Source organism: Mycteria americana, chromosome 2 (genome assembly GCF_035582795.1).
Source record: "Mycteria americana isolate JAX WOST 10 ecotype Jacksonville Zoo and Gardens chromosome 2, USCA_MyAme_1.0, whole genome shotgun sequence".
Taxonomy (NCBI): Eukaryota; Metazoa; Chordata; class Aves; order Ciconiiformes; family Ciconiidae; genus Mycteria; species Mycteria americana.
In genome coordinates this window covers 160,263,890-160,289,551 of record NC_134366.1, presented here as the reverse complement: position 1 = coordinate 160,289,551, position 25,662 = coordinate 160,263,890, and the positions used below count along the sequence as shown (strand labels likewise).

General features: G+C 43.0%; 1 protein-coding gene across 3 annotated transcripts in view; it reads left to right on the top strand.

Moving 5' to 3' along the window:
* Nucleotides 1–25,662, top strand: part of SAMD12 (sterile alpha motif domain containing 12) — a 183,980-nt gene that overhangs the window by 99,142 nt on the left and 59,176 nt on the right. Inside the window, exon 5 of one of the 3 annotated variants that reach the window (XM_075495174.1) lies at nt 2,324–2,395. The exons of the other annotated variants lie outside the window; for them this stretch is intronic. Coding sequence (XP_075351289.1) covers nt 2,324–2,395 — 72 coding nt within the window. The remainder of the gene's footprint in view (nt 1–2,323; nt 2,396–25,662) is intronic. 3 annotated transcript variants of the gene reach the window in all.

Sequence of the window (25,662 nt, the reverse complement as noted above, 5' to 3'; positions counted from 1 at the left end):
TTGACATGATCATAAAGCACGGGTACTAGCCCAGTGTTTTATGACATGCTCAAGTATGATTAATGATTTTAACTATGCTGGTTCCCCCTTAAGGTCAATATTATAGAATTTTCCAGTCACTATTTGAATGGATTTTAATTGAAATTGATTCCCTATAAGATAATAAATTAAAGTGTATAAACAATGATCTTGTGGTCCTTGGCATTAAGGAGTTCTGAATTCTAACAAAATTCTGAACAGTTCAAAAAATACCTGATTTTCCTCTGTGCAGCCTAAGTACTCATGAAGCACCTGTAGTTTTTTTTATTTAAGTGCTAATTCCAACAGATGACAGCATAAATACAGCAGCCTTGATTTGCAACTTGAATGTGAATGGAAATGTGTCAGGGAATCGTTGTTTTTTAAATAAATCTTTTTTTCTGTTTGCAGTTCAGCTACAGCTGTATTGTGTGACCCTAACATTTTTAAATATATACTGTTATGCATAGTGTTATCTTCAAAGTTTTTATCAGTAAAAATACATCCCAGTCACCTGACATTAAAAGTTACCTGTACAAAGAAAGGATGCATTGAGAAAATCTGTAGTGAGTAGCTCTGTAAGAACCTCAGTGTTTTGCCAAAGGTATCACCTGTAAGGGCATTGAGTCAGTCTTTGACTGTTTTTCTCAGTGTAAGAGTGACAGGTTGAGTCTTAGGCAGTATGTACGTGGCAATACCACACAGTTCTGAAGCTCCTCAACCACACTAAGGTTTCATCCACATCCTAGAGCTTCTTCTCAGTTAAGCGTATCCACATAGTTGGAGAAGTAGTTGGTTTACATACATTTTGCTTGTACAATAACTTCTACCTGAAGACAACCTGATTAGAAAATAGCCGGGCTCAGGAACGTGCACATCACTTTATATCCAGACAGCCTGGTACAAAATGCCAGGACTCTGATCTGGCATACTCATTCAACTGTACAAGAGGGCTGAGCTCATCCTCAGGAACTGTGGGGATAAGCAAGTTAGAGACTTTTGCATGTGAACAAAAAGGCATGTCAGGGTTCCCCTTCAAGCCTGAGAGCAGTCTGAAGGGATATATAATGGCATGGTCTTAGAGTTTTGAGTCCTCTCTACTACAAATAGGATTCAGATCTTCCCAATCAGTTCATCTGGGACACCCAGCTGCCATCAGCTGGCATTTGATGATGTGAGATGGAGTTGAAGCAACTCCAGCACCTGGGCCTTGAAACAAGTGATTTTGCCATACTCTTTCGTTCTTTATTGAAACCAGTTGGGAGGCTTACTGTCGGTAATGTCAGCTGGCAGACTCTGAAGTTAAGTTCTTGTTTGTTGTGTTGAGAGAGCACTGTTGTGTAGGAATTTCAGGAGCTGGGTTTTGAGGGAAAGACCTGAAAGAAAAAAAAGTCTTGCACAGCAAAAAGAGGGAGTTCTTACTAACTGATTATACCTTTGTTCAGGGAGCAGTAATGAAAGCTTCTGTTGTTAAAACTTATTCTCCAAAGTCCTCTAAGCTGTATGGTTTTTGTTTCCTTTTCTCTTCAGCATATGTTGGAGGTAAACATGGAGAGGGAATGGTAATCACATTTCCTTCTTCCTTTAAAGTGTTAGGTCATTCCAGTCCTCTCGAGAAATAAAGAGGAAAGCCTTTGTTCTTACTCTACTTCTTTTTGTCTTTCATTCCTTTAAGAACTCCTGAGTAACTGAGGATTGTTGTTAAAGTTGGACCAAGAGATTAATATCCCCTGCTCTAGTTTTCTTTTGTTGATTCTCCTTTAGCCTGAGTGTTTAAAGGGCTGATTAGACTACAGTTGCCTGGTGAGGAATTTCTTTAACTTGTTCCAGACAGTGTAGCTATGTGAAACACTTTTCAGCCATTCCTGAGATTTTCTGTCATAAAGTGCCAAGATGTTCCAGCCATATTTACGGAATCTTGGATGCCGGAAGGAGCAATCAGCATCATCTTAGACAATAGAGCAGCTTTTAAAAGTGTCAGGCAATTAAGGATGCAGATAGACCCTTGAAAATTCCCTATGCTGATCACTCCCACGGTGTCACAGCAGTTATAATTCTTGGTCCAAACTTTAAAGACTTTGAAGCAAGCAAACTATATTTCGGATAAAAGGGACAGAAAGAGGAAGGGAGGGATAGTCCTACCTCTAAAGCTCCACTAACAAATCACTTGTCACCTGTGTAGTTTCTGAATGCGTCTTTCTCTAGACTCAAGAATTGCTTTAATGTGTCCAGCAGTGCAGCTGCCATCCATTCTGCTACAGCTGTTGACTGTGACACTAACCACTGATATTGTTGACTTTTGTAGATCTCTACTTAAACCTGGAACATGTTTTTTTGAGGGTCATAGAAAAGCTGCCAGTCCTTACAGCCCATCAAGGTAACGAATGTCTTTTTGCTGGGATGTATCTTCATAAAAATGAGACATCTATGAGCTTTTCTTGTCTTTTTCTAGAAATGTTTCCTTTAGGTGTAGAGTTGTTTCTGCTATTGTCATGAAAATAGTGGTTTCTTTTCTTCTAAGCCTAATAAACTCTTTCTGAGTGAATTATTATTGTTTACTGATATTTACCTGCTAGAATTGCTTGTTAATAAATTTTCTTTCTCCCCTCTTAAATATCAGCTGCTGTGATAAGCACTAAAATGTGTGACCATTGCTTTGTCAGCAACTCATGTTTTCCTTTATTATACTGTTACTGCTATTCTTGAGATCTCTTCGGTTCCCTCTAGTAATGGGAATGACACTGTGGGAGTTTTACTGTAATTCTACATGGCTTAGCTGATCACATGATAATTCTGGTATAAGAATATATGTTTTACTGATTTCTTCAGTGTTTTCTCTTGATCCAGGTGATCAGAACCCAGGGTATTTAGGTGAGGAATGTAAACAGATGCTGGGACCAGAAGAGAGGAATCCTTTTATCAAGGATGTCTCTAGGAATTAGGAGCACCTAAAGCTAGTGTCTTCCTTAAGTTGCTGCTCCTTATAATTAATTTGGCTAGAGTCTTTGGGAAGGTCTTTAGCTGACTTAAAACACGATCCATACTCTTCATGCACACATTCTGAATCAATTCTAGCACAGTGAGCAAATAGCAAGTGTAGCTGCTCTACTAAGAAGAATGTAAATTTATGTCTACCACCAGCTACAGGTTGGTTTTATCCCAATTATATCCCTTGGAAAAACGGAGACCTCAACTTTGCTCTTGGTTCTGTGAGGGCAAATGAAGGAGTAATACTCCATTGATTTCAGCAAAATGTGAAACTAGTTAAAATGAGAACAGGATCACCCCCATTTTTCCTCTACAGCATAAGACTATAAAGCCCATTCAAATCAATGAAGGGTACCAATGACTTTGCTGACCTTTGGATCAAATCCATAAACCTTTTTAGTAACTTAATTAAAACCACAAATACAGAAACATAAGTGTTCTGTTCTCTAACCCAGCATAGGTCTTTCTAAAATTGAAAAATATGATCCCTTGCCACTTTTATTATATCAAAAATACAATTTTGATATTTTATTCTCTTTAGAACTTTTTCTTAACTATATAAAGCCTATTTTTCACTTTGTCTCAAAATCTCTTTTGATGATGTGCACTGCCTATGTTACTTGCAATCCTAATTTCATAATCACTGTTGAAAATGAAACCCACAAAACTTGCTTTTATCTTACTCTTTTTATTCATGTTTTTTACCAAAATGGCATAATTAAAGATAAAAACAAGTATACTGTCTTTTAGCTTGAGCAGTTTGAAGTGTCTTTGTCATGCCATACATTAGCCAGCTAAAAGCTAGGTGTCTGGTTGAACTCATTCCTCAAATAATCAATGAAGAACGACAGCCATCTCCAGAAATAATCTGAGCCCTTCTAAAACAGATGCCCATGATAGGTGCAATGCATTGCCCTCTGGAGGTTCCTGCCCCTGTCAGCTGGGGGACTCGCCATCTAATTTGGGATAGCTAAAATTAAATAGAGGAAAAGTAGGTGGTAGCTTTTCCCATTTTTTGCTTCTCAGCATGAAGCATATAACAAGTGACATTACCCACTTTTAATTTGCCAGCAATCTTCCACTGCCTTACTTTATTAATTTTATTGTCTTTATCTGTACCTGTTAGCAAAATTTGGTTATGCTATGCCTTTAAATTGCCTTTTTTTCTTACAATTGATAACATTGTCTTTCATATTCTATTACTTTCTATGAACATTGTTTTAACTGAGCTAACTGCTGCTCACTGGTAGTAGAATTAAAGCACCAACCCAAAAGGCTAAAATTAATGAGTTACAAGTTCTGCGTTAAGAGGCTTTTGGGGTTGTTTTCTTACTTGTAATTTAAATGGTCCTTTAGTCTGAAGCAGACAAGGACTCATTTTATATATTGTTTTGGGATAGGGTTATACTTACCTATGCTTTGGCAGTTTTTCTTGGACATGAGTGCTTTAATAACTGCAGTTAGACAGATCCTAGTCCTCTGAGTTCTTCCTTTCATCTGGATGTGGTTGAGCCTGATACAAATATTAAACCATTATTATTATTATTTTATGATTGTGGCTTTTGTTGCCTCTGTGGAGCTGGGTCCAGTCTTACACAGGAAGGCCAGGACCAGGCTGAGAGCCCTAGATGAAATGCTCATTGGGAACTGAACTTTTGCTTTGTAATTCAGAAAACTTACTGAAAACTTCTTCCCTTTCATATAATTCATTAGTACAGGCAATGAAGGTGTAAGTCTCTTGAAAACCATGAACTGCATAGTTTCAATTAAATAGAAAAGCTGGTAAAACCTATCCAAAAATGACCTGAAATAATAAAACAGAAAGAGTGACTGAAAAACCAAGCTTCTTCATATGTCTTTTTGTTTGGTTTCTGTGTCTCCCTTAAAGCGCTCTTGCATTCTCATGCAGCTTGTTCATTTTATTGAATCCTAAAGCCTTTTACCATCTGCCAAAAGGTTTTATTTTGGGGTTTCCTCTTATGTGGGAGGGTGGTTTCCTCCTTCCCTTCGTGCTAGTTTCATTGCTATCTTTAGGACTCGGAGCCTGCTGGAGACCTTCCTGTCTCCCTTTTATTACACAGTCTCCTCCTTCCTTGCTGCAAGTTCCTGCTCCCCGGGGCAAAGAAGAAAACAAGAACTGAAGCTGCCTTTTTGAGCTGCCTGGCTGATGCAGACAGCTTTTGTTGTAAACACAGGAGTCCAGTTCCTGGAGTGCAGGGCTGCATGTACTCAGCAGAAACATTCCCCAGAGTGGGTGTTTTTAGGAACGGTTCCTGCGTGAAGGTGCATGTAACTGCCCAGTGCTTTGGCTACAGGGTGCAATGGGCTTCTGAAAAAGGGTGCTGTAACTTGTAGTGTTTACTCTAAAAGTAGTTTACTCCTCTCTATTTGTTAGTCTTTTACCTCAGCACGTTAATCCAACCTGTTCTGCCCCTGTTAAGATATCTGTAGCCATAGCTCTTTAGTTTATTCCTTTCATGGGGACTTTCAGATGTTTTTAGATGTTTACTATTGCAGGTGTTATATTTGCAGAGGGATAGAATTGCATCTCTTTTTTTCTTCCTGAGAGCAAAATAAAGTAGATGTGAGTCTGGGTTTTTCAGCATAGCTCTCAAGGATGCAGGGAATACAGCCGCAGTGGGATGTGAGTATCCAGGTGCCAAGCCATGAACAAGGCAGGAGGAGACTGCGAGTCCTGGTCAGGCACCTGCATTTAAATCTTTGCTGTGGAGCTCTTCAGGTAGCTGCCATCATCTCTCCTCGAAGTAGATGCTATGTGGGGGAAACAAAGGGTCCTGCCTTTTCCCTTCAGCCTCTGCCTGCTGGGAGTGAGAGCGGTCTCTGTCTGGGGAGCATGCAGTCCTGTTACTGCCTGTCCTAATTTGCTGTACAGCTGAGCCTGTGACCAGAGGCAGTCTGAATGTGGAGGGCGCAGGCACAGGGAGTTGTGCTGGGCGTCAGATCACCTCCTGAGAGCTCTGCCAGGATCCATATCAACCACATTATGCCTCTGCTGAGTGCATTTCTGGCTTTCCTTTTTTGATTTTTTTTTAATCACTGGCATTACACCAACCAGCATGTCAGGTAGTAATAGGAATGTAATATTATTTTATTTCTGATTAGCTCATCTCTTGGACTCTGAGATGTTCTAATCTCTATCCTTCCATCATCACCCAGCTCTCTTTGAAGCTCTATCCTTCTTTGGTTTATTTACTCTCCCTCTGTAATTGAGAACTTTATTGTTGATCACCATGAAAAATTGTCAGTGCTTAAAAATAAATGATCCATCTTCCATCCCTTCAGTGCATCTAGTTTTTATGACTATAGGAATGTAATGCAAGGTTGAAATGCGGATGAGGAGGATGAGGGTGTCCCAGGGTGTTACCTAAATGTCTGATCTATAGATGAAAAGGGATGCTGGGATTTCTCTTCAGGAAAGTGCCAGTAAAACTGCCCCATTTCTTAGCACTGGGTATTTTAATGACATTCAATTCCAAACTCCAAGTACAGCATTGCAGAGAGAGGTCAGTGGTGCCCATTTCTAACAGCAGAATGGTGCAACATAACACAGCAGCCTGAGATGGCATTCTCCTGGAAAATAAGAGGGCTGTGTGAAAAAAATTCAAGCAGGAGACACAAGTATCTCCTCATTTAGAAAGCAAGGCATTGTACTTCCAAATAAACACAGTTTTCCATGTTCTCTCCGTCACACAGATGCGCACACATGCACACACTCTAATTGGATAAAAACGTAAACAGTAAAGTAAGGATATGATTAAAAATTAAACAGCCACTGCAGAAACCATCAATAGTAAGTGCTTATTAACTTACATATAACAGCATGCTGGTGTGATAGCTTCAAATTGGCTGCTGAAACTGATTTGCAGCAAATAAGGCCAGCTTTCCAAAAGGATATTTCTGGGTTTCAGTAATCAGACCCTCAGCTCTGATTGCTTGTTTTGTTCCTTCACAATTTTTGCCAGCCTTTTTAAGTAACTGATAATATGCATGACTTTCTTGAACTCTAGTAGGTGATATGCTTAATCCTTCACCTCTGGTGCTTAGCGAGAATGAGACAGTATGGGTCTGACCCAGCCTTGTCCTATCTCACGTGTTGTGAGACTTCTACAATTTGCCCCTCACCTCTATCCCCTTTTTCTGCAGGGCTTCACCAGAGCCCCTGTCCATTCTGTGACCCACCTTGCTGGCTGTTTGTTTATGTATGTGCTGCATGATAAGCTGAAGGGCAAAGCTGATTTATACATATTCACCGGCCCATCCAAGTGCCACATCCACACATGCATCTGTGATCTGCAGACCAGCTCCATCTGGCACTGCATAGCAGAGGCTGCAGTTTCTGGAAAGGGCACCCCCCAGCTCCATGGTCCCTTTCCATCCCCTCTCGTAACATTTACGCCCTACTCTCATGTGTGACCTGCACGTGGAGGCCTGCATTATCAGTGGACAAGATGTTTGGCCATCTTGCTTCAGAGTTAGAGTCAGCATGGTTTTGAGCTAGAGCAAGTAATTCTCAGTAGAACTGTTACAGCCTTGATTCAACACTGGCAGCTCAATGTTAGCTTTAAATGTTTAGGGGGAAGTTGAAACAAGGTTAAAGACCTCTCAAAATTGGGGCTAATCTGGCAGGGCTGAGCAAAGCATGATCTTTTCCAGTGAGCTCTGTCTTCTTGGATGTTTGCTTTTCAGGTAGGTTGGATAATATGGATATGTGACCAGTCTGTGGTACAAAGGAACTTTTGCGTACTTGTTTCCTGCCTTTACATGGCCAAAACTGAGTGCTGATCACTCCAGAAAGCAGCTGAGCTTTGTGCTTGTTATCTGGGTCTCCTGTGTTCATTTAGGCTGGGGACCTCCTTCCCTCTTTTCTCCTGCCAGTCAAAAGTGAGAAATGAGTGGGTGTTACTTGAGTTAAAGATCCACAGCCAGCCCAATATCAGTGGGTTGTATACATCCTGTAAAAAACCCCTTTACTCTAATTCTGCCTTCCTGTGAGAAAGTAGTACATCCCCTGAATGGCTGCCAAACTCCTTGAATGTGGCTGCAGGTGGCTCAAACGTGGGTTTTGTTAAAACACAGCTGAAAGATTATTTCTGTCATGAACACCTCAGCGCTGTCAACTGTTTCTGTGCTTGTTCTGCTCCAGTTGGTGTGGTCCGTATTTGGAGCCATATAGCGGCTGGCTCTTTGGTAGCTGCTAGTGTTGTAGTTCAACATTGGCTGCAGCCGTACTTTGGGGATCTGGACAAATGAGTGGCAAATACTGGAGCAGTTGTTGTCTGTTCAGGGTTCCCTTCAGTCGCTTAGAACACTGACTTGTCTTGTGAGGGGGATGAAGGCTGTTCTGGTAGGAATATTCATGGTGGGAGTTTCTGGATGTAGCAGGGGAATAGCATGAAAAGGGATACTGTAGCGCTAAAAAAGTAGCGGAGGATGTAATGGGTGTGAACCTGGTCTGAAATGCAGAGCAGGGAGCCTGTGGCTGCCGAGAGCCACTTCTGGAGCCAGGATCCTGGGTTAGGTGGACTCAGTGTGGGCTTCCCCCTTGCTTTCTGTGTTTTGTTTCCTGACTTTGCCAAAGCCTTTCCAATACAGTTGCATCGCTGTCCCAGCCACCAATTCTCAGACCGTGCAGAGAAGGGAGGAAGCCAAGGGTTCACAACGTGCCCAGGTGGAACACAGGAAACAAGGTTGGAAACCCACTGGTTTAGGCTGGTAGAACTGAATTGCTGTCAGCAGCACAGGGAAACCTCTCCAAAATGGTCTCAAGTGTACAGAATACCGCAGGGATCAATTCCTTTTCTTCTCGATGTCCTGAAGAACAGATGGATCTGACATGTTTATTGCCTTAAGCTGTCTTGTTTTATCAGCACATCCGATCTAGGTGCTTGACAGATGTGCCAAACAGAAAATAAAATTAATCCATGCCCAGTTGTATGGCTTTTAGCATCTCTAGTTCCTATTTAGAACTATTCTCTTTATTGTCCAACTTCGACTGTGTATAAATGAGGAGGTATTTTAATTTAAATGTAAGGGAAGACAGAGACAAATAAACTATTACAAGTGCAAACTGATCTTGTGAGCTTTAAAAGCATTGTTTGGCATCTTCAGCTTTTTGGTTCAGAGCTGTGTCTGAGACAGATAGGAAAAATGTCAAACTCAATGCACAGAGGCCAGATTGAACCATACTGGCAGTAGTGAAGCAAGATTTTGTACATGTTACAGCTTGAATAGCTTGAAATTTTAAAACCTGTGTTACAATTGCAAAAGCATGAAATAAAAGCTTTTTGAAGCCAGCAACATGTTTGCTCAAAAGTTACTGCAACACAGTTCTGAATATAAAAAGCTAATTTTATTCACATCTACCCCATTCCTGTTTCTTCCCCCCAGCACACACTTGGATTCTATGGGGGATGAGGCAGCAAGTGCTTCCTGCATCTTTTTTTCACAGCAAGGTCTCTGTCACGGGTTTTTTTTTTCTTCCTCTTTACAAAAATCAAAGAACTAAAAATTGTGTTAACATACTGCAGCATTTCCAACAGTTGCAAACTGTGCAGTGCAAAGTGGGTATGAAATATTTAATGTGATTTTAAATTAAAACTGTGCTACATATTTACTTTTTAAAAGAAAAGTACATTGGATATATTTGAACTTCAGACAGCATAGTGAAGTTAGATCTTACAGGTTCTTGTAATTATTTAAATTCATATTTTTCAATGCATAGCAGTATTTGCTGCTGAAATGCAAAGGAAGTCAGACAACAGAATTGGTGAAAGTCACTGGTTAAACACCTGTTGTTGAAGAGCTAAACTCTTTTTTGACTTCTGCAGGTGCAGAGATAATATCTTTTTCATGTTTGTTCAGCCATTTCAATTCAGTGACTAGTTCATTCAAAAGTAAGAAACCACTTGGGAGAAAAAAAAGCTGAAAAGCTTGTTTTCCTCTTTTAATCTATAAACAAAATCTGTGCAATAGAGAATAAGATCTACCAGTTCTGAGATCTTGAGAAATTTGGTAACCAGAACTAAGACATTCAGTTCATCAAGTGAAGGTAATGCTTCCTTGCTTAATGAGACTGATTACTTAAAAAGTATAATGATAAGCTTATTTTTGCCTTGATTATGTAGCTTATTTGGAAAATACTGTACTTCAACATTTTTATTGCATTCCACTTTAACACACTAAGATCTATTTTACAACTAGAACTTAACATGAATTCCAAAGAAAAAAATCCTAGTCAACCCTAGTCAAAAAACCCCATCATTACTCATGCCCAAGTATAATGAGAATGTAAGGAATGAAAATCCCTCACAGCATCTTTCTGGACAAATTGTCCAACTGTGGGATGAGCATGTTCACTGTGCAGTGGGTGAAGAACTGGCTGAACGGCAGGGCTCAAAGGGTTGTAGTGAATGGAGCTACATCTGGCTGGCGACCAGCCACCAGCGGTGTTCCTTAGGGTTCAATTCTAGGGCCAGTTCTGTTCAATTTATTTATCAACGATCTGGATGCAGGAGTGAATGGACCATTAGCAAGTTTGCTGATGATACCAAACTGGGAGGTGCTGCTGACTCTCTTGGGGGACTAGAGGCCTTGCAGAGGGATCTAGATAGATGGGAGCATTGGGCAATGATTAATGGGATGACATTTAACAAGTCCAAATGCCAGACTCTGCACCTAGGACGGAGTAATGCCGGGCACAAGTATAAATTGGGAGAGGAGTGGCTGGAGAGCAGCCCCACAGAAAGAGATCTGGGGGTGCTGGTCGACAGCAGGCTCAGTATGAGTGAGCGGTGTGCCCTGGCAGCCAAGAGGACAAACTGCACCCTGGGGTGCATCAGACACAGCATAACCAGCCGGTCAAAAGGGGTGATTATCCTGCTGTATTCAGCATTGGTGCGGCCTCACCTTGAGAACTGTGTGCAGTTCTGGGCCCCACAATTTAAGAAGGATGTGAAAGTCCTTGAATGCGTTCAGAGGAGGGCAACAAAGCTGGTGAAAGAGCTGGAAGGCATGTCCTATGAGGATCGGCTAAGGACTTTGGGCTTGTCTAGTTTGGAGAAAAGGAGGCTGAGGGGCCACCTCATTGCTCTCTACAGCTTCCTGAGGAGGGGAAGTGGAGAGGGAGGTGCTGATCTCTTCTCCCTGGTATCCAGTGATAGGACGCATGGGAATGGTTCAAAGCTGCGCCAGGGGAGGTTTAGACTGGACATTAGGAAGGATTTCTTTACCGAGAGGGTGGTGAAACACTGGAAGAGGCTTCCTAGAGAGGTGGTCGATGCCCCAAGGCTGTCAGTGTTTAAGAGGCATTTGGACAATGCCCTTAATGACGTGCTTTAACTTTTGGTCAGCCCTGAATTGGTCAGGCAGTTGGACTAGATGATTGTTGTAGGTCCCTTCCAACTGAAACAGTCTATTCTAGTCTGTTCTATTCTAAAATCAATCAAGAGTTGTGTATCAGAATGCTAATCATGGAAATAAATATGTGTAGGTTGTGTTAGCTGAAAAAAAGAAATGCCATATTTAAGGATTGCATGGACCTCCGCCTGGGGATGGGTGAGAAGCCAACCGAGAGCTTATGGGTCAGGATTAAAGGGAGGGCAGGGACAGGTGACATTATAGTGGGGGCCTCCTACAGGCCACCCAACCAGGAAGACCAAGCAGATGAGGGCCTCTACAGACAGATAGGAGCAGCCTCACATTCACAAGCCCTAGTCCTCATGGGGGTCTTCAGCCACCCCGATATCTGTTGGACAACACAGCAGGACATAAGCAATCCAGGAGGTTCCTGGAATGCGTTGATGATAAATTCCTTCTCCAAGTGATAGAGGAGCCAACAAGGAGAGGTGCTATGCTGGACCTTGTTCTCACCAACAAGGAGGGGCTGGTGGGGAATGTGAAGCTCAAGGGCAGCCTTGGCTGCAGTGACCATGAAATGGTGGAGTTCAAGATCCTTAGGGCACCGAGGAGGGTGCACAGCAAGCTCACCACTCTGGACTCTGGGAGAGCAGAGTTTGGGCTCTTCACGGATCTGCTTGGTAGAGTACCATGGGATAAAGCCCTGGAGGGAAGAGGGGCCCATGAAAGCTGGTTAATATTCAAGGATCACCTCCTCCAAGCTCAGGAGCGATGCATCCCAACAAAGAGGAAGTCAGGCAAAAACACAAGGAGGCCTGCATGGATGAACAAGGAGCTCCTGGACAAACTCAAACACAAAAAGGAAGCCTACAGAGGGTGGAAGCGAGGACAGGTAGCCTGGGAGGAGTACAGAGAAATTGTCTGAGCAGCCAGGGATCAGGCTAGGAAAGCTAAAGCCCTGATAGAATTAAATCTGGCCAGGGACGTCAAGGGCAACAAGAAAAGCTTCTATAGGTACGTCGGTGATAAAAGGAAGACTAGGGAAAATGTGGTCCCTCTCTGGAAGGAAATAGGTGACCTGATTAACCGGGATATGGAGAAGGCTGAGGTACTCAACAGCTTTTTTGTCTCAGTCTTCACTGGCAAGTGCTCAAGCCGCACCGCCCAAGTCACAGAAGGCAAAGGCAGGGACTGGGAGAACGAAGAACCGCCCACTGTAGGAGAAGATCGAGTTCTAGACTATCTAAGGAACCTGAAGGTGCACAAGTCCATGGGACATGATGAGATGCATCCGCAGGTCCTGAGGGATGGCAAATGAAGTTGCTAAACCACTGTCCATCATATTTGAGAAGCTGTGGCAGGCCAGTGAAGTTCCCACTGACTGGAAAAGGGGAAACATAACTCCCATATTTAAAAAGGGAAAAAAGGAAGACCTGGGGAACTACAGGCCAGTCAGTCTCACCTCTGTGCCCTGCAAGATCATGGAGCAGATCCTTCTGGAAACTATGCTAAGGCACATGGAACATAAGGAGGTGACTGGTGACAGCCAACATGACTTCACTAAAGGCAAATTGTGCCTGACAAATTTGGTGGCCTTCTATGACGGGGTTACAGCGTTGGTGGATAAGGGAAGAGCAACTGATGTCATCTACCTGGACTTGTGCAAGTATTTGACACTGTCCCACACAACATCCTTGTCTCTAAATTGAGGAGATGTGGATTTGACAGATGGATGACTCGGTGGATAAGGAACTGGCTGGATGGTCGCACTCAAAGAGTTGCGGTCAATGGCTCGATGTCCAAGTGGAGACCAGTGATGAGTGGCATTCCTCAGGGGTCGGTATTGGGACAGGCGCTGTTTATCTTTGTCGGCAACATGGATGGTGGGACTGAGTGCACCCTCAGCAAGTTTGCTGACGACACCAAGCTGTGTGGTGTGGTTGACATGCTGGAGGGAGGGGATTCCATCCAGAGGGACCTTGAGAGGCTTGAGAGGTGGGCCTGTGTGAAACTCATGAAGTTCAAGAAGGCCAAGTGCAAGGTCCTGCACATGAGTTGGGGCAATCCCAAGCACAAATACAGGCTGGGCAGAGAATGGATTGAGAACAGCCCTGAGGAGAGGGACTTGGGGGTGTTGGTGGATGAGAAGCTCAACATGACCCGGCAACATGCGCTTGCAGCACAGAAAGCCAACCATAACCTGGGCTCCATCAAAAAAAGCGTGACCAGCAGGTCGAGGGAGGTGATTCTCCCCCTCTACTCTGGTCTCATGAGACCCCGCCTGGAGTACTGCATTCAGCTCTGGGGCCCCCAACATAAGAATGACATGGATCTGTTGGAGCGAGTCCAGAGGAGGGCCACGAAGATGATCAGAGGGCTGGAGCACCTCTCCTATGAAGACAGGCTGAGAGAGCTGGGGTTGTTCAGCCTGGAGAAGAGAAGGCTCTGGGGAGACCTTATAGCAGCCTTCCAGTACTGGAAGGGGACCTACAAGAAAGCTGGAGAGCGACTTTTTACAAGGACGTGTAGTGATAGGACAAGGGGTAATGGCTTTAAACTGAAAGAGGGTAGATTTAGATTAGATATAAGGAAGATATGTTTTACTATGAGGGTGATGAGGCACTGGAACAGGTTGCCCAGAGAAGTTGTGTTATGTCCCATCCCTGGAAGTGTTCAAGCCAGGTTGGATGGGACTCTCAGCAACCTGGTCTAGTGGAAGGTGTCCGTGGCCATGGCAGGAAGGTTGGAACTAGATGATTTTTAAGGTCCCTTCCAACCCAAACCATTCTATGATGCTATGATTCTATGACTGATACATGCTATATTTAGATTTAGGTCAACATGCTGACAAGTTCAGAATTACATCTGGAGTCTACTGCCCACAAGCTTAGGACAAGTGGTATCAAGAAGTATTAACAGAAAGCAGTTGTATGGAGGACACAGAAGAGCAAGTAATCTTTTCTGGTTTAGAGGTCCAGGCACACGAAGGACAAGGAGGTAGCTGGGAGGAGCCAGCCTGGATTTACTAAGGGCAAAACAGCCTGATTGCCTTCTGCGTTGAGATAAGGCACTGCATGGACAAGGGAGGAGCAATGCGTGTTGTATGCCTTGACTTTACAAAGGCCTTTGACATGGTCTCCACAGTGTCCTTGTAGCCAAATTGCTGACTTATGGACTGGGTAAGTAGACAACAAGTGAATGGAGAATTTAGTGGCATCCCTAATGGATTGATACAGAGGCCAACACTGTCCAAATACCTTTTTTAGTGACCATGATGATGAGACAGGGTGCACCCTCAGCAAGTTTGTGTGATGCTGCCAAATTGGGGAGGGTGCTTGATGTGCTGGAGGGCAGCACTATCACTCAGAGGGATCTGGACAGGCTGGAGAAGTGGGCAAACACAAATATAGAGTCCTGCATCTGGGATGGACTAACCCCCTGCACCAGTACAGGCTGGCAGCTGACTGGCCAGGGAGCACTTTGCTGAAAAATACCTCGGGGTCTTGGTAAACAACAATTTGAGTACAAACAAGCAGTGTGCCCTTGCTGTGAAGGAGGACAATAACATACTGGGCTGTACAAGTGGCAGTGTAACCAGCAGGTCAAGAAAACTGATCGTTCCCTTCCATTTGGCACTGATGAGATGACATCTTGAACAGTCTGTGCAGTTTTGCACTCAGTACAAGAAAGACTTTGACAGACCGGAGCGAGTCAATGGATAGGTCACCAAGACAGTCAGGGGCTGGAGCACATCATGTAAGAAAAGAGGGTGAGGGCTGGGTTTGTTCAGCCTGAAGACAAGGTTTGGAGGGTCTTACTGCTGTCTGCAAATGCCTGTTGGGAGGGCGCAGAAAAGACAGAGCCTGATTCTTGTCAGATGTGCACGGGGCCAGAACAAGAGGCAGCGGGCACAAGTTGTAATACAGAAAATTCTAACTAAATATAAGGGGAAGGGAAAGGGTGGTCAAACAGTGGAACAGGCCCAGAGAAGGTGTGGATCTCCGTTCTTGTATATATTCCAAACTCAACTAGACACAGCCCAGGGCAACCTGCTCTAACACTAATCCTGCTCTGAGCAGGAGGTTGGACTAGACAGCTCCAGAGGTGCCTTCAATCCTGCACAGTTCTGTGATTGATAGATGCCAGTGTGTAAACTAATTGCCAGAGCTTCCCTTTGTGGGCCACTCTAGGAAAAATAGGAGCCGTTAGAGATGTTTTCTGCGATTAGCTTTAAGCATCTACTGTGGTGTAAGTTGAATCTCGCTCTGCGAGATCCTGATCTCTTCTCTGGAGTGACAAGCTGAATAGATGCCTGCCTTTGGTAAAGTGAATCTTGTCGAGGCTGACTAATAAGAGTTAAAATCTAAAGAAGGTTACTTTTGTTTCTGAGGACAAAGGAAATTAGTGAAGGAATTTACTTCATGCTTTATTCTAAGTCATCAGAAGGAAGTGGTTGAGAATTTGAAGACAGAAGGCAATGTGAGTGAAAGTGATCACAAAAGAGTTTCTGATCTGAAGGAGAGGAACGACTGAGTAAAAGCAGCTGAATAATGTCAAAGGACTTTAAAAGAGCTGGTTTCTTTGAACTTTGGAATAGATAGGTAAGGGCTGGGAAGGGAGGGGAAAGAAAGTTCAAGGGAACTGACAGTTTTTTGGAAGACAAGATACTACAGACATGGCAGCAGAGTGTCCCATTGAAGGAGGAAGACACAAAATATCACAAGTACTTCAGGCCCTCTGCAATTTCTTGAAAATCAGGAATACTACAACTAATGGGAACAGGAGAATGCATTGCTAAGGGAAAAGTTTAGAAAGTAGCCCAAACACCTGGTTTAAGGAGTGGCAACTACAAGAGGTATTAAAATTCAGATTTTTCAAGACTATAGAAATAAGGGAAAGATGAAGGAAATTAAGAGTTCTGTTACTTTGTGGGCTTGGAACAGTTAAATAGAGGGAAAAGAACACAAGCTGGAATGGGAGTCAGAGGTGAAATATATGGAGGGAATCTGGACACAGTCAATTCATCGTAGTCTCTTGAAATTGACCCCTGAGTACCTGGGAGTCCCATGAGACCATCCCTGAACTTTAGCTTTATCTTTAAGAACTTGTGAAGGATGAGGAAGGACAAACTTAAACACTAAAATGAGGAAGCCTGTCAGCTTAACTTTGATGCATGGTGAAATGCTCCAGAAAATTATTAATCAATTTGTAAACACCTAGAGGATAATAAGCTGATAGAAAAACAGCCAGTGTGGATTTGTTAAGAAAAAAAATGTGTCAAACCTCTCTAATTTCCTTGCCGAAGGGAGTAAGAGGTGTAGCAGATAGAATTAGTAGGTATGTCTTTAGTAAGGCTTTTGGCAGTGTTGCAGAAAGCCACATAGCCTTCTTAGAAGTCAACAGGGAAAAAATCATCTAGGTGAAATTACTGTGAGGCAGGTGAAGGACTGGTTGAAGTACTGTGTTCAAGGAATAGTTATTGTTTTCTTGGGAGATGGGGAGGGAGCCTGAAGAGCGGTGCTGTTAGATTGTGCCCCAGGTCGCGTGCTGCTCATGGTTTTCATTAGTGTCTTGGATGATGGACTGGAAAGTGTGGTGTGCGAGGGACTATAAGCTCCAGTAGGCTTTGGGTATTGTGGAGGGCAAGTTTAGAGTCCAAAGTGATCTTGATAAAATGCAGAAATGGTTAAAATGAATAAGATGGGAATTCAGCAAATGTAAGTAAGAAGGCCTGCAGTGAGGAAGGGAAAACAAGTGTATGTATGCAGACAAGGGACATCTGAGTAAGTAACAGTACTGTGAAAGAGCACGTGGTGTTGGGATATCACAAGCTGAATATGAGTCAGCACTGTGATACGGCTGGGGGAGAAAATGGGGAAGAGACCAGACTTTAGTGTAAGTGGGAGTCTTGCATGTAAGCTATAGGATATCCTTAACTCTTTTCTGTTGGCTCTCTGTCGCTCTGCTGGGATAGTGTCCAGAGCCAGCTTCACACCATGAAACAATATAGACAAACTGGAGAAAGCCAGGAAGAGAGCTGTAGGAGTGAGCAGAGATTTAGAAAAGACCAGTGAGGAAATATTGAAAGAGTTAGGTCCAGGATGCAAGGACAAAGTTGGAAAGAGACACAATCTTTCAGCTATAATAAAGGATTTGTAATATAAAATCATAGTGGTGTTTACCCATGCCCTCTCTTCCTACCCAAAGGTAAGAGGGAAAGTAATTAGTTCAGTTTGCACCTAAGGAGGTTTAGTTTGGGTATTAGAAACTTAGCGTAAGCATATTAGAGTGGAGTATTTGGGGGAATGAGAGTAGAGGAGGGTTGTAGGTGTGAGGAATAGGTAAGGGTCACCTGTGAGGATATTTGTCTTTGCCTCAAGTGGAGGGGTAGACTAGATGATCTTTTGGAAGTCCACTTCAGTTCTATCTATGGTTCTGTCCACCAAAGGAAAACACAAATTAAAAATGTGAAGCAAAAATAAAACTGGTTTAAATCAAGGGTTCCTTTTTGTTAATTTGAACTGTGATTATATTCAGCATCTTAAATAATCCTGGTTTAAATTAATCCCTTATGTTGCAGTGTTAGCATCTTCTGTTTATGGGGGTCTTTTACAATGCCTTTTTATTTATAAAAAAAATGCTCCTTGATGTGATAATCTCTATGAGTATGAGGTATGCAAGTAATGATGAAGATACTAAGATGTTCTTAAAACTGTTCTGAGGTATTTGCTTTAATGCCTTAGTTTTTCAGTAAATTGGCTGAATCCATGCTGTAAAAACTAGACATCTCTTGAGACAATATTGTCCTAATAAATACCAATTTCTTAAATAGGTAACACTTGCATAAAGAAATTTCTCCCCTCTAAAAATGAACTACTCTCCAAATGCACAGCTCATCCAGACAGTAGCCTTGTATATCTTACTTTATCCAGTGCTGTACTGGTGACATTAATTCAATGAGGAGACCAGAATGGGAGCCTGCAAGTTATTTTTCATGTTTGATATTCTTCTCTATGAATTTAATATAAAGATGGTTATGTTAAGCTAATTATACCTTGGCTTTTTATTTTCTGCTGCTGAGTGAAATCATGTAGAAGGATAATTTTTTTTCTTTTTCCCTGAAGAATGGAACATTTGACCACAATTACCATTTTTTACATTAGATAGAGCACCTTGCTGTCTGTTACCACAAGTGATTTATTAGTATATAGGGCACACTGAGAAACAGTGTCTGACTAGCCAATGGGACATAGTAATCACACAACACAATGCCTGCAGAATCAAATTATGTTTGATGTTTAATATAAACCCAAACTGCAAAATAAGGCTTAAAACAAACAAACAAAAAATCTTCAAAAAAGGAAAGCCCAAAGGAAACAGAAACCAGGTAATTGCAGGGATAAATTTTCTTCTTACAGGAAATCTGTGCTGAGCAGAGTGTCCAAGGCGAGGGAAGAGCTGCTTTCTGCCCTTTCGCATTCTGCTGTCCCCAGCTGTCCTGCTTCCTCTGTCTGTCTCTCTGCACATATGTGCCACCCACCTAAAGAAACAAATAGAAACGACTGGTCCCAGTGTGGCACTTCAGTCCTTCAAGTTGATTCTGACCAGGAAGATTTCTTGTGTATAATAATAGGTTACACACACACTCAAGACTTGTGCTTCTGTCAGTGTGGAGGGCACACGCTCATCTGCTGGCACACAAGCACTATCATCCACTGAGCTCCGTTCAGCCAGGTGCTGAGCACCTTTCATCTGAGAAAAAAGAATTCTTAACAGCCACTGCTAAAGATGTTTCTGACTGGTATAACGTATTAACAGCAGGCATGAAAGAGTTAATTCATTTTCCATCCGTAATTTTTTTCTTTGTAGAACTGATTTGACACAGTCTAGCAGGGTGCTGTTATTGAAAAATTGAAGCACCAGGTGTGATTAAATAAGATCACACGTTTCATTCCCTCTTTAATTTCACATCACCCTTCAGCAGCTGTATCCCTTTGCTTTCCTATAGTTGGAGAATGCATTGCATTTACAGCAGGCAGCTTGCCGCATTGGTAGCGTGCACCATTGGGCTGTTGTGAATCAAATCTGTTTGTGCACACAAATTATTTATTGTTTGATGGACCAAACTTATTAATCTGTTTATTTCTCAAGAGTAGAAAATACTGAGTGCATTTGGGTAATGGAGACAAACCTAGCCTGGTTCCTTAGTATTTCCAGAGGTTCATGCATGCAGCAGAACAGGTTTCATTCCACTGCCAAGAGAGTAAAAAGGTAAAGTGTAAAGACAGTGGTGGACTTGGAATCCTTTTTCTGCTCTTACCAAGCGTAGCTCTATAGGATCTGACGAAGTCACCTGCTTTCCTGAGATTTCATGGCCTGCCACTGGCATGAGGAGACCGAACCACTGCCCTCCTGGCCACTGCAGAACAGCAATACTGGCACTGTGCACAGACCCTTGCCCCTTTGCTGCTGGGTCAGAAGGGTGGCACTGGGGCCACAATTGCTATTTGAAGTTAGAACATGATGCCAGAAAAAGAAAACGATCAGGTTTTTAACTTTCCATTGTTTTAGAATAGTGTTCCCATGAAAAACTGAATTGGATTCTTAGAATATTGCTGGTAGTTATTCCAGGCAACGTTTCCACTTCCAAACTCTGGCTGGCTTCACTTCTCAGTCAAAAGCAACTCAAAACATAGAGATTTATCTTTTTATTTTTCCCAGTCCTTGGAGGAAGAGGGGTTTGTTTGCCATACTCTGACTCTGTTACGGGCTGTAAAGAGTTTGTGCAGGTGTGACAGTGCCCTGGCCTGAGATGTTCCTGTGCAGCTCTGCCATAGTTAACCCAAAGAACAGAAGACTGTGCTCTATTGTGCATCAGTATATGATCTGATGGATTGTCATCCTGTGGTGTCAGCACCAAGGCATACAGTTCCTAAGAACATGGGTTTGGGTGTTTCTGAAGAGGCCTACTGCAGTAGCTTTGGCTTTGTTTTCTCCTCCTGCACCTCCGGTGCTGCACTCTACTGATTTCCTGCTGCACTCAGTGATAATATCACACATTTGTACAGCTATGATGTTTCATGATACAATATGGTAATGCTTCTCAGCAATTTTGAGCCGCATTTACCTGTCGCCTATTTATAAATGCGGGTATACACCAGTCTTGCTTGTCCTCCAGCACCCCCAGCCCCCTGTGTAAACAGCCAGTTTTGATCACCGAGGACCTGTCAAAAATGCATCCATCAAAATTAAACAGATGAACCAAACAAGTAAAATTGTAGCTGAATACCATAGCTCTTTCATTCCCAAGTGAACAGGGTTTTGTTTGCTGTAGCATTATTCCCACATAAAAGAAAAAAGATGCCAGGGGAAGGTGACAGAAGAAGTTTGGAGGTTCTACAGATGCATCTGGGTCTGTGTTTGAGTATAAATAATGCCCATGAACACCTGTCCCTTCTTAAATTTGATCAGCATTGAGACCAGCTCGTTTGATGTCTCCTTTTTTAAATCAAGCTCTGCAGATAAAACTGGCTGCCTGTAGTGTGAGGCTGTCCTTAAAAGTGCACTGACATTTATGCAAACATGACTTAGTTCATGCAGGAGAAGATACTCTTTGATCTATGAGGGGACAAAAAATAAAACTCCATAAAACTCCAAAGGAAACCATTTTTCCTTTCTTTATGTTAGTAGACCAGTCTTCATGGAGATGGAGGAAGCTGCTCTGACCTTTCTTTCCCTGTGTGACACAGACTGAGCGTGACTGTTTCATCATAAGTGCAGCCAGTATCAAATCAATGGTTGGAACTAACTATGCCAGTTTCGGCATAATTATTGCCATATGCAATGGGCTGTTTTTTCTGCAAGTACTTCTGTAGTGACTCTGAGTTGTCTAAGATTGACTGCTGTTAACACAAACAGGATTATTTCTTAACTGCGTATTCACATATACAGAAAGTGTTTCAAAAGGTTAAATTATATTTAAGTAATTGTTTCTTATTATGCTGGGGATTTTTAAAATTTATCTTTTGAGGTTGCAATGAAGGGCTTAGGAAATCTTTCAGGTTGTGAAAGTTACCCAGTAATGTCAATCTAAAGCATTAAAAAATCCACTGTTGACCCCCTTCAGAAATAATGAGGTTTAAAAGGAACCATTTTGCTCTGGATGTTTTGGGAATTTAAGTCTTCAGGCTATTCTTGGTTTCAGGATGAAGCATTAAACCTTTTCAAAAAAACAAAGTAGACATTTTCATGCCATTCCCCGGGTTGTAGAGCTGTTGCTTTAAGGGAAACGCTAGATTATTATTGGGAAAGTTGGCAGTAGCCCTTACTCCTCCTGCCAGTGCAAAGCACGGTGTTATTTTCCCTACTGCTTTCCCTGTACCCCTTCTTTTTTTTAAGTGGATGAACTTCACTTCCTTTGCCATTGGTGCTGCTTTTCCAGCATGGTCCTTTAATGCTGCTCTTTTCCTCTCCACATGCAAAGCAGCCTTTGCTCACACCTGCTGTGTGATAGGATCCTTCTCCCTGAGGAGAGCACAACATCTGTTTTGTTTCCTCAATGGAGAAAGAGAGAGACATTGTCAAGAAATTCTCCTCCTTTCCTGCTTGCTAACAACAAAAGAGATTTTAAAGCATTTGGTGTTTCTGGAGAGAAGAAAAAACAGTGGAGCCCTAGACAGGAAAAAAACAGCCATGGAAAAATAAATTGAACATAATTTGAGCTATAATTAAAGGTCTTAAAAAGAAGCCAAACTGCCAAGTTGGAAAGAAAAATGTGCATCTTGAAATAAAGTACCTTTATGGAAGGATGTGCTTGGGGTTACAGTGTAGGACTGCCATTCAGGACATATTGGCTCTATTTCTGCTCTGGGCTTCCTGGGTGATAACCAGACCAGAAACTTAACCCTTATTTGCTTTGATGGTCCATATGTAAAATTCGGTTGTATTGTGAGTCTTGGTATTTCGTAGTGCTTGTAAGCACAAGGAGATGATAGTAGTTATTTACATAGAAGCTACTTTGGCATTGCAGTGATGGCAGCTTTTTGTTTATTATATTGAAAAGAGTTCATATCCTTTAAAATATTAGAAGCGTTACGAAACTGTGTATAACTGTATCCCTGGGGAATCTGTTTGTTGTTAGCATAGTGTAGCCTGCAGCCTCAGTAAGGGGGCCTACTTCAGAATGAGTTAAAAGGTAAAGTAAAAAAAGAGTGCTTCACAGAGAGCTTCGCAGAGAAGGACCTTGTGGTCTGCCCGCTGATGCTGTCCGTGCACGTTGCACGTGACTTTGAAAGCAGCAGATTTTGTAACATACAATCTGCTTGCTAGTTAGGAGCCAAACTGAAACCCAAGGCTCTGAGTTGGGCTGTCTGTGATCTGGATGGGGGGAAGATTCACATCTGTGGGGTTGCTTCTGCTGTGGCGTATAATAGGAAGCTCACAGGCTGCATGATGTGATCAGTGGGAGAGTGGGGCACTCCTGCTGCTGCCTGGAAAATCCACATGTGCAGCTTTAAGCTACTACATAAGTGTTGCAACCTACTGATGCTCCCATTTGTGATATGGTTAGAGCTGGTGTCTTACAGATGGCTAGTTCCATCATTCATAAATTCTTAAACCCATATGAATAAATTAAAAGATTTTTATCTTTTAAAGGTGACCCACAACTCTTTAAACTCTCTTTTATGTTTACAGTTGCATACCTCAGTCACTCTGACAACATTACCAATTTGCACTCAGCAAATCTGGATTTTGTGAGACAAATGAAAAGTCTATAAAGTGCTGTGACTTCCTTCTGCAGTACAAATCAGAAGAAATCAAAGTTATTCTCTCCTGTTCTTACTACTGGTATCAAAACTGTCCCCTAATCAGCATGGAAATGTGCTAAGAGGTAAAGTAAGATGTGGATTTTGGTGGCATCTTGTTTTAATCTTTTCATAGCTATATCAGCAAAAATGCACATTCCTTGGTAGTTATTGTGTGTTTGAAGGGCCAGTACAAATTACATTTTCAGAAGTGTCAAAGTAGGAGATAGTTGTTAATAGTATTTCAGGACTCTTAATTCACCAGGCATATTCTTTGTATATGTTTCTGCAGATCAGTTTGTATGATCTTCTGTATTTAAAAATTCACCTAACAATTTCACAACCTGATAGCAATCTCGCAACATGGTATTTATCCTAATCTGATGAATTTGGGACACATGCTGTAGTTTAAAATAGAATAGTCAGGCTTTTGGGTCCATTGGCCGTAACATTTCCATGGTACTCTGAACTTTGGGCCACTGGTGACAGTCCTGTCCCATCTCCAGTGCTCCCTGTGATACCCGTATACATTTCCCAAACTTACTGTTCACTTCCACTGTTATCTCTGTTTGTTACTAGAGGAAACCACCAGATTTCCACCATCACCATCCACATGTCTGTCACTGAGGACGGTATAGCTTATGGATAAGCAGCAAAGAACTATGGAACAGAAATGCTTTTTTAAAAAGTAACAACCAAAGAAACCTTGACTACTGGAAACAGAAAATTCAGAGCTTAACATTGGTTGAGTTGCAGCAGAAGTAATGAAGTGCGAAATGTGCTATTCCCAACCAGTATGCCATGCTGCTTTAATTTACAGAACATATAATTATATAACATTAACATTCTGGTACATCAGTCTTTGACAAAAATTGAAATGAAAACAAATGCATGAATCTATTTGGCATGAAGCTATTTGGCATGAATCTATTTGGCGCTGAAGCTCTGCCAGCTCGACCAGGGAGCAATGGTATCCACCCAACAGGAAGCCATGGCCTCTCTAAGCTCTGCACCCACCACGACCGACGCAGCTCCCCAGACAGAGCTCCAGCGGGAACACGCTGGCACCCGGGTGCCAGGCCGCAGGGTGTGCCGTGCTCTGGTGCCAGTACCAGACTGCAGCAGTGAGCACGTCTGTGGGAGGTGTGCCCAGGTAGAGGAACCCCTCCGCTTAGGGACAGAGCTCCGGGAGGAGGTGAGCAGGTTGAGGAGTATCAGGGAGTCTGAGAGAGAGACAGACTACTGGGATTGCACCCTACCTTCCCTGGGACAGGCCCAACAGGCAGACAGGACGCATGATACGGAGGATTCCCTATCCTCACTCCACCTGGCTGAACGCGGTGACTTAAGGGATAGGGGTAACGGTGACAAGTTCCTGCCCGGCGCAGCAGGCGCGTCTGCTCTGTGACTAACCCACCCTCCCAGGTGCCCTTGTGTAATAGGTATGAGGAACCAAACTATGAGGACAATGGTTCATCTAGCTTGGAGGTGTCGCTGAGGTTAAGTCGGCCTACGCCCTGTGTCAAAACCACTTCCATAAAGAAAAAAAGATGGGTCATTGTCACGGCCCTTCTGAAGGGAACCGGCCAAATATGCAAACCAGACCCACTTCTTAGGGAAGTCTGCTGCCTCCCTGGGGCCCAGGTAAAAGATGTGAAAAGAAAACTCCCTACCCTGGTACGGCCCCCAGATCATTATCCATTATGGATTTTTCAAGTGGGCAGCAATGAAGCTGCAACTACAAGTCTGAGGGCAACCAAGAGAGACTGGCTGAGGGATCAGGAGCACAAGCAGTGTCCTCCTCTATCCTTCCAGTCGCAGGGAGTGATGAAGGAAGAAACAGTATGAGCCAGCAGATCAGTACCTGTCTCTGAGACTGGTGTCACCAGCAGGATTTTGGGTTTTTTGATCATGGGTTGGTCTACACGACACCAGGCCTGCTGGCGACAGACGGGGTACGCCTGTCTCAAAGGGGGAAAAGGATCTTTGCACAGGAGTTAGCAGGGCTCATTGAAAGAGCTTTAAACTACATTTGAAGGGGGAAAGGGATAAAACCAGGCTTACCCTGGATGTTGTCTACCTAGACTTTAGTAAAGCCTTTGACACTGTTTCCCACAGCATTCTCCTTGAGAAACTGGCTGCTCGTGGCTTGGATGGGCATACTCTCCGCTGGGTAAAAAACTGGCTGGATGGCTGGGCCCAAAGAATGGTATTGAATGGAGTTAAATCCAGTTGGTGGCTGGTCACAAGTGGTGTTCCCAGGGCTCAGTACTGGGGCCAGTTCTGTTTAATATCTTTATCAATGATCTGGACAAGGGGATCGAGTGCACCCTCAGTAAGTTTGCAGATGACACCAAGTTGGGTGGGAGTGTTGATCTGCTTGAGGGGAGGAAGGCTCTACAGAGGGATCTGGACTGGCTGGATCGATGGGCTGAGGCCAATTGTATGACGTTTAACAAGGCTAAGTGCAAGATCC